General features: G+C 39.5%; 1 protein-coding gene across 1 annotated transcript; it reads left to right on the top strand.

Annotated features, from left to right (window-relative positions):
* Positions 1 to 5,450: 5,450 nt before the first annotated feature.
* On the top strand, positions 5,451 to 11,018 carry LOC114549867 (E3 ubiquitin-protein ligase TRIM21-like). The gene is made up of 2 exons (XM_028570157.1): positions 5,451 to 5,547; positions 7,939 to 11,018. Exon 2 carries the CDS (start codon positions 7,941 to 7,943, stop codon positions 9,552 to 9,554), a length of 1,614 nt encoding a protein of 537 aa, XP_028425958.1. The 5' UTR covers positions 5,451 to 5,547; positions 7,939 to 7,940; the 3' UTR covers positions 9,555 to 11,018.

Raw genomic sequence — 11,018 nt, 5'->3', positions numbered from 1 at the left:
GGGGAATAAGCTCTCCAGAGCTAAGTTAGTAACAAGGATTTCTTAAAGATAGTGATGATAGTGTACATTTATAAGTATTGCCCCAAACCTTCGCACAGTAATGTAAATATGGTAATACCAGTGAACAGTAAAAAATGTGGAGTGATTTGTGGTCCAGAACAGGTTTTCTTTGATGAAATGCTTCTTGAAAGTTTATTTTGTTCATGTTTTCCAGCTTCATGTGTTATGATTTCCAGCTTATTTTGTCATCTATTATTACACTTTTTTTCATTTACTATTTCAATGTCCACTCCGTCTTCTTGTATCTATACAACCCGTTCTCACTCCTAACTCGTAAAATACGGACGCTTGGTCAGTGGCTCTCAGCATCAGAAAAGCATTCTTCAGCCCGTGTGTAGAACGAACCGGACAGAGCAGCAGCTTAATCGCTTAAAGATGACGTAGTATTAAGAGCGACAACTTTAGCGAGTCATATGAAAGCCCAAAATTCCACGTAGGGAAGTTGGGTGACAACACAGGACTTTCACCCAGGAGACCAGGGTTCATGTCCCGCCTGTCACGTTGCCTAAACCCAACTATCCCGTTCTACTTTTCCTTAAACCATCTGTCCCGTTTTTTTTATTTGAAGTTTGATGATGCTTAGTAAAGTATACGTTTGCTATCGGCTGTCTTGCTTCTAAATAGCAGAAAACTACTTTAGGAGAAACGCAACCCTACGTCGTGCTGCGTTTTTTTAGGAGGTGTGAGAATCCCGTCCATTAAACAGTAACATCAATGCCTCTATCGCTTCCACAAGAAAGTTTTAAAACACCAAACACAAGCCCTGAACTACGCAGGAGGCAAAATTACGAATCCCACTATGGCCACGCCAAGACCCGCCCTACGGAGCAGCTTGATTGGTTGGGGTTAGGCATTTGACCTTGAGTCAGGTCAGGGGATAGGACTTGTACAAATGGGGTTACGTTAGTTTGCGTAAGCAGGGACGCCTGGCCAATAAATGCAATTGAAAGGTGGGTCTTGGCGTGGCCATAGTGGGATTCGTAATTTTGCGCCCGGGAGTTTGTGAAACAGCTAAATGTTTGCCAAACAACAAACCACAGTCGATCTCTCTCGCTCGTCTCTTTTCTTTCTCCGTGTATTGAAGCTGCCTTCAGGTGCTGTGTGAAACGTTGAGTTCTCTTAACGATTAAAACTGTTACTGTGAAATATAAAGTCTACTTGTGCTACATTGGGGGGGTTAAGGCAGCACGGAGCTGCGCCATACGAACCTGACAGAAGCGCAGAAGAGAAGAAGAGTGATTATGGAAAGCCAAACAGTTCAAATACATGTGATTTCTCACACATAAACAACATGTAAACAACACGTAAACAACACGTTTGTTACGTGGAAAGGAATAATAGCACCCAAACGCAGAGAGAGGCAGGCAGGCAGGCAGGAGAAAGTTGGCGTTTAGGATTTATTGAAAACAAAAAACGGCAGCACAGAGGCTGGAAAAAACACAGGGAAAAACTCACAGGAACAAAAGAACGCAGGGAAGATTCCAAACAAAGGCACATGGCTGAGACACGCTGACAGGGCACAAACAGGGCAAACACAAAACGATATGACAAGACACAAAGGGAACGCAGAGGCTAAATACGAGAGGTGATGATCAAACAAGGACTAGGTGACACAACAGGTGAAACACATTAGGGCGGGGCAGGACAATCAGACAGGAAAACACAGGAAGTAAAAGACAAGACAGAAAACCAGACTATCAAAATAAAACAGGAAACAGAACATAATACAAACAAGACACACAATGCACAATAACTATAAGACAAAACGGGACCAAAATACCAGACAGGAATAGAACAAAATACAAAGCAAAACACCGAAACCATAACAGGGTTGATTTTTCAGATGTAGACAACACGTTAACAGCACGTTGACAACACGTAAACAATGCGTAAACGTGATTTTGAGCCATTTGGCTACTTCTCCAGTTTTAATGGGCGAGTCTCCTGAGCTTAGGGTTAAACCATTTCTGTAAGCCTGGGGGACCACTATTTAACATCCAAGGATCCTCTCATTTCTTCCATTTTCCTTTCTTTGTCATTTCTTCTTTTATGTGTAACTTATAAAAATATATATTATTAATTTAAATTCAATAAATGTGCTATTCAATTTATTCTATAAAAAATAATTATCTATTCAAATTATTTTCATCAAGATAACATTACCACATTTTGCTCCACTGCTGCCTTTTTGGGGACATTCTAGCTTTGACACCATCCATCAAACTTTACAAACCAACAATAACAATAACCTGTGACACATACATGTATATATATTATACATAATAGTTATATGTTACTGTAAAAGTTGATTACTGTTTACTAGGTGCAATGCATGCTGGTTGTGAGGATATCACAGCAGATTGTTGTAGGGGGATGGTTGCGCCATGCCGAAAGATTTTTTTGTTGCATTGAAAGGGAGGCACAATTGAGTGTTGCATTTTTTTCTTCTTTCTTGCACATATTGTACAGTGGTTCCTGGTTATTTAGCTGTTGTATCTTTTTTTCTGTACAAGCTTTCTTTATATATTTGCATTTGGCAAATGTGTGTACATACTATGAGAAATAAATGTTTTGTCAAAAGTATAGTGTATGCCATGGCTGACGTCAATACTATTAAGCTGCCTAAATAGGGATGTAACGGTATGAAAATGTAACCTTGCGGTTATAGTGACCAAAATTATCACGGTTTTCGGTATTATCGCAGTATTTTTAAAAGTGTGTTCAATATGTTCAGAAAGCAACATAGCTGGCCAAGCAATCTGAATCATATAGGCCTACAGTAGCCTACATAATACAAATACATGAAACTGTATTTTTATGATTATCTTTATTGTATAAACCCTCAGACCCAATGTGTAACCAAAGCAAAAATTTTAGCTATTATTCATGGTTTTCTTTTCTTTTGGATTGAGGATGATATGCTGTTTCCCATGCCCAGGACATTGCCTCATTTTTCTACCTGACGGCTGCAAAAGGATGGATGAGATTGACCTGCTAATCTTAGCACACACACACACACACACACACAGGTCCTGAGGCAAGGCTGAATCTAGTTTTTGGGATGCAGAGATCCACAAGTACTATCTCTTGATACAAAAATATTCTTAACCACATATGCAGCACCGTAAAAAAAATATTTATAATAAAGCTCTACTTTAGTAAAGAAAAGCATTATGACAGAGCTTGTATAAAAACAACTGGTGTCTTCACCTAATAAATGTAGTCTTTTTGCACTATGAAGAGGAAAAATTCACTTTGTGATCAATGACAGGTTGTTTATTCATCCTAAATAGATTTGGCATTCACAACTCAGTTACAGTAAGCTGCTATATTTTAGGGGTTTAGTGAAGGCGGGTAATTTTCGACCCGCAGGACAAGGGTTGTATACACAAAAGGGAAGACAACACCAGGGTTAACAACAGCACACACATTCATCGGGAAAACATATTTGGCTCCTAGGAGGCAGTGCTAAATCAGGAATTGCAAAAATAACATTGAATATTGAGCTGAATTATCTCATCATCAACATCTCCACAGTAGATATGCACATGTGGGCCACCACTGGACAGGATGGGAGCTGTAGTTTTTAAATCAGGTGAAATATGTAACCGGAAACAATTTTTGGCCTCTAATATGTAAAGGGAAAAAAACACTTACACCTCACAGTGTGGTAGGCTACAGGCCCTGCGAATTTATGACTTTTTAAATATAAGATATTTTAAATATAGATTAAAAATAAAAAAAATAAAAGATTTTTGGCTTTTATTCAGACAGATTCAGCACAAACAAGTGTCAGGAAATAATTGTGAGAGACGGGAGGGACTGGGAAATGGCCTGGGGATAACCAAGTGTGTCACGGACACTGCCACACTTCTAGTGTTGGGAAGGATACTTTCAAAACGTATTCTGTTACAGAATACAGAATAGAATACATGCCCACAAATGTAATTTGGAACATATTCCATAACGTATTGTATACGTATTCTGAATACTTGGATTACTTCCACATTGAATTGCATTTTATAAGTGTAGGAATGCGGCCATCACATACAGCTTACCAAACAGGCTTATTCTGGTGTGTTCTTCTGTTCCAACTGGTATCTAAACAAGCAGATAGATTGTTGTATTTGCAATCCTGAACTGCATACTACAAAAATCTAACCGCAGTCTGAGCTACCACGAGGTCATTTTAGCTAAATGTTAATGCCAAAGGGCCTAGTAAGTCTTTGAACGGCTCTGGAGCTAGTAAATCAGCCCATAGGAGAATGTAAAGTCAGACGTCAACTTTAAAATAGCAATGCTTCTTCATGTTGAGTAATTTGGAGTAATTTGGAGCTTGGTTGCTATCAAGCAGAGATTATATTTCGTTCTCCCTGTTCTTTCTGTTTGAATTTCCGAGATAGAAACGCATTCCTGCCCTGGCTTTGTTGTGCCAGTTCCAACTCCATGTGACTGATCATGTAAATAACAAATTTTTTCGTTCATATTGGGGCTTCTGGGAAATGCATGGAGTTGCCTTAATTTATTCAGACAGTGAATACACTCGTGAAACAGAGAAGTAGTGTCATGTAATCCATTGATTTCAACAATGTAACTGTATTCTAAATAACAATTTAAATTGTAACTGTAATGAGTAACTGTATTCCGTTACAGAATACAAATTTGTATTCTGATGTAACGCCGGTACATGTATTCCGTTACTCGCCAATACGGCACACTTCATTTACTGACTCTTTGCCAGTCATTCAAATCAGGGCAGGGCCCATGGTGTGCATTCACATTTTTAAACCATTAGAAATAATGCTGAAGAGAAAGAGTTAAAATAATTGATGCATAATCGATTATATAATAGCAGATTTTAGATATTAGATTTGAGATATTAAGTATTAGATACAGCTGTGTGATCTGCACTGATCTGCAGAAGGCTCGATGTTGTGATAAACACTGCCACCCAGTGGCTGAAACAGGCACTTTCTTAAGGTGGAATCGAAACTTAAGGAGAACCTGAGGCGAATGTGGAGCCAACTTCATCCTCGTGAATTACGACCTTTTTTCCCTTAGAATTCTGACTTTATAGTCAGAATTTAAATAAATTTTTTTCCCATGTGGCCCCAATCCTGTTCAGAATGAATTACTCTCTCTCTCTATCTCTCTCTCTATCTCTCTCTCTCTCTCTCTCTCTCTTTATTGAAAGGTTTGTGAAAACGTGTTCACTGTGATTTAAAAAAAAAAACACTACTGACTGAGCATTTTGGACTAAATAATGGCACTGTAATCACGTAAAAAAAAAGTGAACTTTAGATCTACAGATTATTGATATGAGAGGCGGAGCAACACTGGAGGAACAGGACTGTTTTGGCGCCACAATCCCGAAATGAAAGTGAAAGAAACTCAGTGCTGCAGAGAGACGTCTGGTGTTCTCTATTATCAAAGTTTACAGCTTTTGGCTTTACCTGATAGGCTACATCATACATCAGAGACCCACGGGTGAGTACATGGATGATATTTAGTGTGTGTGTGTGTGTGTGTGTGTGTGTGTGTGTGTGTGTGTGTGTGTTTGTGTGTGTGTGTGTGATACACACAGAGAGCAACAACTATAAAGTGTACCCTTCTGTATAGTGCTGAAAAGATTTGGTGAAGTGCAGTTAAACTTAGTCAAATGTTCCTATTAGCACCAGTAGGACAATCTGACGGCATTAAAAAGAAAATAGGCCTAGTGTTTTCTAGGGCTGCCACCTCTTAGTCGATTAGTCGACTAAGACACAGCACATTTCTGGTAAACACAAGATTTAAAGTGGTGCTTTTGCAGGATTAATTGTGGAGAAACTCAGTTTTACAGATGGTTAATTAACTACATTTATATTGTGCTTTTCTAGTCTTAACCACCTCTCAAAGCGCACAGCTCTGTCAATTAAATCAACTAATCGATTAGTCGACAAAATCGTATAAGTGTTAGTCGACTAAGAATTTCTTTAGTCGAGGACAGCCCTAGTGTTTTTCTGTTTTCATATTAAAGTGGCCAATCATATAAACAAGAAACCAAAAAGCAAAAAACAAGTCTAATTTCTGTGTCAGAAATCATTTCAAATTTGTGGCTTTCTTTTCTCCATTGTGCACATGCGGTGAACGTGAGCGAGCACGCACCTCAGAGCGAAAAAGTGTAAAGCCCCTGACACACTAACCCGACTGCTGACCGTTGGCCGAAAAGGCAGTCGGACTGATCAGTCGGCTCCCCGAGGTTCAAGAAGTGCCTCAGAACACACCGAAGTGACACCGACTTGAGCAGCAGGCGGCGCTAATCTGTATTGTCGCCCACGTGGGTCTGGCTGCTCCCAGATTTTTCAACCGACCTGGTCTGTCAGCACCTTAATACTGTGTCAGATGTTTTAGTGATTACTGAGGGACTTAGTGATTCTGACAGATATTAGCCTTCAGCATCTGGTTCACTTGTTTTGATATACTTCCTGTAGGCTACGTTGCGTAATAATCATATAGGCAGGATTAGACCAAAATCAGTTTCCATGTTAAAAAGTTACACATCACACATTATCACTTTGTTATGACGTGGAGGAGAATTACTTGTAGCTTGTTGTTGTTGCTGTGTGTGGGTCTGTGTGGGATGTCTGTTTGTAAAGTACTGACAGTACAGGGGTTAGGGTATATAAGGGTATATAATATATAAATATATATATATATATATATATATATATATATATATCTTGGTATACGGAGTACAGCATTTTCAGAGAAGATTGATTTGCATGCATTAGATGCATTAGACTTGCTTAATAGATTAAGCAAGTCCCGTGATTTTGCCCCCTTTATTCGATTTTTAACGGAACTTTTAGACAAGATTGCTACGGCAGAACTTGAGTTATAGGCAATTTCCTGCTAGCCCGCCCTTTAGGATGTTCTTTGATTGATGGCTGCCATGTTTAATGGAGAATCTTGCTCATTTATATATGTATATATTATCTCAGTCCCGCAATGCCATATACCAATTTTGGTGTTGATAGGATCAAAATTGACAAAGTTCTATTCATTTGACTGTTTTTCACATCATGCAAATTAGGCAAAAATTCCATCACTGTGCACCTCTATGGTCCAAGGGGCTTTTTTGAAGAGCACATTGAGCTGCATATGTGTGGGCAATTTTAAGTCAATCAGACTTACGACCTGAGGGGCGTTTTCTTTCCAAAATTGCTTTTTTCGTTAATTGTAGCGCCACCATGTGGCAGATTCTGCTCATATTTCTTGGGAACTGAATGCACATCATTTCCAGTCATTTGGCCGAGTTTTGTGTTTCTAGCTCATTCCAGCTCACGGGAATTTGAGCCGCAGCCAAAGACGAAAAATAATACTAAATAAAACTAAACCTTCTGGGTTTGAACCCTAATTAGAGAACTTCAATGAATTGCAGAGACTACATGTTTATAGCAACATAGTCTTTATCGGGCTTGGGATGGACATAATATCATGAACACTAACTTTCTAATAACACTGTTGTACATAAATGCTTTTGATGCTGATCATGTTCAGTTTTGTTCTGTTTTTTTGATACTTTATCTAAGAATTGTGACTGATAAAGAACGGTTGTGTTCATTCAAGCAATAATCATTTTGTTATTGTTATTATCAGTAAAATTACCACCTTTCAAAAAAATATTTTTTTCATGGCTAAACGTATTTGCTGTAAAAAATGAAAATCTGAGAGATTTGCCGACACCTCATTTAAACCATTACATTGTGCAGTTTGAAGAGGAAGTGTGCTAGGACTCTTTGTGGTGATCTTTGGGACCCATACCTAATAATGCGAAAACAGTATGTAGGTGAGAGGAGTGAGAAAGTAATTGTTTTCCCTTTTGGTCTTGTTTTCTAGACATGTCTGCTGCCTGCAATTTCCTTTCTGAAGAGCACTTTCTGTGTTCCATCTGTCTGGATGTGTTCATTGATCCAGTCACCCTACCGTGTGGACACAACTTCTGCAAGAACTGCATCACAGAACACTGGAAGATTAATGTCCAAAGCCAGTGTCCCATGTGTAAAGATCTTTTTGACAGAAGGCCTTTGTTGCGGGTCAATACATTCATATCTGAGATGGCTGATAATTTCAGGATGTCAGACATAAAGAAAGTCAGCAGCTGCTCAGTGCACTGTGATGTCTGCCCTGAAACCAAACTGAAGGCCCTGAAGTCCTGCCTGGTGTGTTTGGCCTCCTACTGTGAAATTCACCTGGAGCTTCATCACAGAATCACAGGCCTGAAAAGACATAAGCTGATTGATCCTGTGGAGAACCTGGAAAACAGAATGTGTAAGAGGCATGATAGACCCTTGGAGCTGTTCTGCCAGACAGATCAGGTGTGTGTATGTCAGTTCTGCACTGAATCAGACCACAAGAGACATTGCATCGTTCATCTAATTGAAGAATATAAACACAAGAAAGTTAAACTGGAGAAGACACAGGCTGAAGTTCAACAGATGATAGAGGAGAGGCGACTGAAGGTTCAGCAGATGAAAGAATCACTGAAGCTCAGCAAGGATGATGCAGACAGAGAGACAGCAGCCGGTGTTCAGGTCTTCACTGCTCTGATCCAGTCTGTTGAGAGAGGCCTGGCTCAGCTCATGGATGCGATTGAAGAGAAGCAGAAAAAAGCAGAGAAACAGGCTGAAGGTTTCATCAAAGAGCTTGAACAGGAAATCTCCGAGCTGATGAAGAGACGCACCGAGGTGGAGCATCTCTCACACACTGACGACCACCTCCATTTGCTTCTAAGCCTCCCATCCTTAACCCCTGCTCCACCCACCAAAGACTGGACAGACGTTAAATTTCAGTCATCCTACAAGGGCACTGTGGGGAGAGCTGTGGCTCAGCTGGAGGAGACACTCAGTAAAGAGATGAAGGAGCTGTGTGCTGATGTTGATCTGAGGAAGGTTCAGCAATATGTAGTAGATGTCACTCTTGATCCTGACACTGCTAGTCCCTATCTCATCCTGTCTGACGATGGGAAACAAGTAAAGTGTAGTGATAAACCAAATGATGTCCTAGACAACCCATTGAGATTCTCCATCTGTAACGGTGTTTTAGGAAAGCAGAGTTTCTCTTCAGGTAGATTTTACTACGAAGTTGAGGTTGGAGGCAAAACTGAATGGGACCTAGGGGTGGCCAATGAATCGGTCATCAGGAAGGGAAAGATCAGATTGTCCCCTAAGAATGGCTTTTGGAGTATATGGTTGAGAAATGTAGATGAGTATAAAGCTCTTGCAGGCCCTGGTGTCCTTCTCTCTCTGAAGTCTCGGCCTCAGAAGGTGGGGGTGTTTGTGGATTATGAGGCAGGTCTGGTCTCCTTTTATGACATAGATGCTGCAACTCTGATCTACTCCTTTACTGGCTGCTCCTTCACTGAGAAAATCTGCCCATACTTCAGTCCTTGTAGTAATGGTGGTGGCACAAACGCTGCCCCCATGATCCTGCTCCCTCCATGCCAAACAAATTAGACATATCAATTGATTTCCTCTGCAAATCTCCTCAATAACTTTAAAAAATACTCTTATCACATAACTGTCAAAAGTATAATACAAACAGCAGGGGAGAAGTTGCTGAACAAAACTCAAAGTTTAAAATAAAAACACAGACACCACCCAAAAACAAGTTCACAGCTATTTTAATGTAAACAGTGACATGATTGCCACAACTTATCATGATTGACAGGTGTGCATGTAGAATCCCTTGCTTTATTGTCAGTTTTTTTTGTTTAAGATTATTTTTTGGGCCTTTTTGGCCCTTATTTTTATAGGACAGCTGAACACATGAAAGTGGAGAGAGAGGGGGAGTGACATGCAACAAAGGGCCACAGATCGGAGTCGGAACCTGGGCCGCTCCATATACAGTACCTCTATATATGGGCACGCGCTCTACCAGGTGAGGTTACTGAGGTAATCAATCAAGTGAGAATCAGGGTCATTTTCTCATAGACTTCTATAAAAAAACAAATTCTTTTTGCAAACATTGGAGTCACCCAATGCTGGAAATTAGATAGGATGCGGGTCTGAGGAACTTCCGCATTGGCTTCACCAGAAGCTTTGTCCAATATTTTAACAGTCTATGTCCCAAACACATTTTCTACCATTCAAGGGGCAGCGAGAGCCCTGAGACTGTTTATTTAACAATATATAAATAATGATAAGCAGAATAAGAATACGAGGTTAGCTGTCGCTTTTGCTGTTGCCAAAATGTTTATTTTCAATAAGTGGATAGGTAGAATTTCCTTATCAATTGAAAACCGCTAAACTGGATAGAGTGAGAGAGATGTGTGATGACAATTATTCCTTTTAGCAACCTAGTCTGTATACTGAAAGTCTCTTGCAAATGCTATTTTTTCTGTATCTATTTGTTAAACATTTCAGTATTTTAATGTAGTTTTTGTTTTGTTTAATTTGTACTGTGTGTTTGTCAGTTCACAACACTTTCACAAAGTGATGGTAGACTGATCTTTAAAGACAGTGTTAGATTTGTAGACTTGTCTAATGCGAGTTGGATATTTATACAAAAAATAGACTAAAAATCAGTGCAAATATGTCTAAATTTCTATTTAGCTAACTAGCTAGTAGTGTGGAATAAGCAATGAGAGGGGTAAGCCATACCAGTATTGTGTGTCACTATGGGTTTCCTCCCCCAAACTTAATTTGTGCATATGAAATAAATATCCAAAAGAAGAGATATACAATAACATAAGAAAATGCACCGGCGGGGATGAAAAAAACCCTGAGTGCTCATTATTATGGTATCCGTCAGTTTGTTGCTCAATGTTGTAATTATGATTGGTTATGGTTCGATTTCTTTACACTCATGTAGTTGTTGTGATGTTTATGTTGTGTAATGTGTAACCTAGGAAGTTTGCCTTCTTGCCTTGTATGGAATGCCGTTTTATTCACAATTAAATAAATGAATAAATACATAAA

Source organism: Perca flavescens, chromosome 23 (assembly GCF_004354835.1).
Source record: "Perca flavescens isolate YP-PL-M2 chromosome 23, PFLA_1.0, whole genome shotgun sequence".
NCBI classification, from domain to species: Eukaryota; Metazoa; Chordata; class Actinopteri; order Perciformes; family Percidae; genus Perca; species Perca flavescens.
The sequence above is the reverse complement of the archived record's forward strand: the minus strand, read 5'-3'. Positions and strand labels throughout refer to the sequence as shown.

Coding starts and splice junctions, on each gene's coding strand:
- LOC114549867 (XM_028570157.1), top strand. CDS start 7,941: ATGTCTGCTGCCTGCAATTTCCTTTCTGAAGAGCACTTTCTGTGTTCC.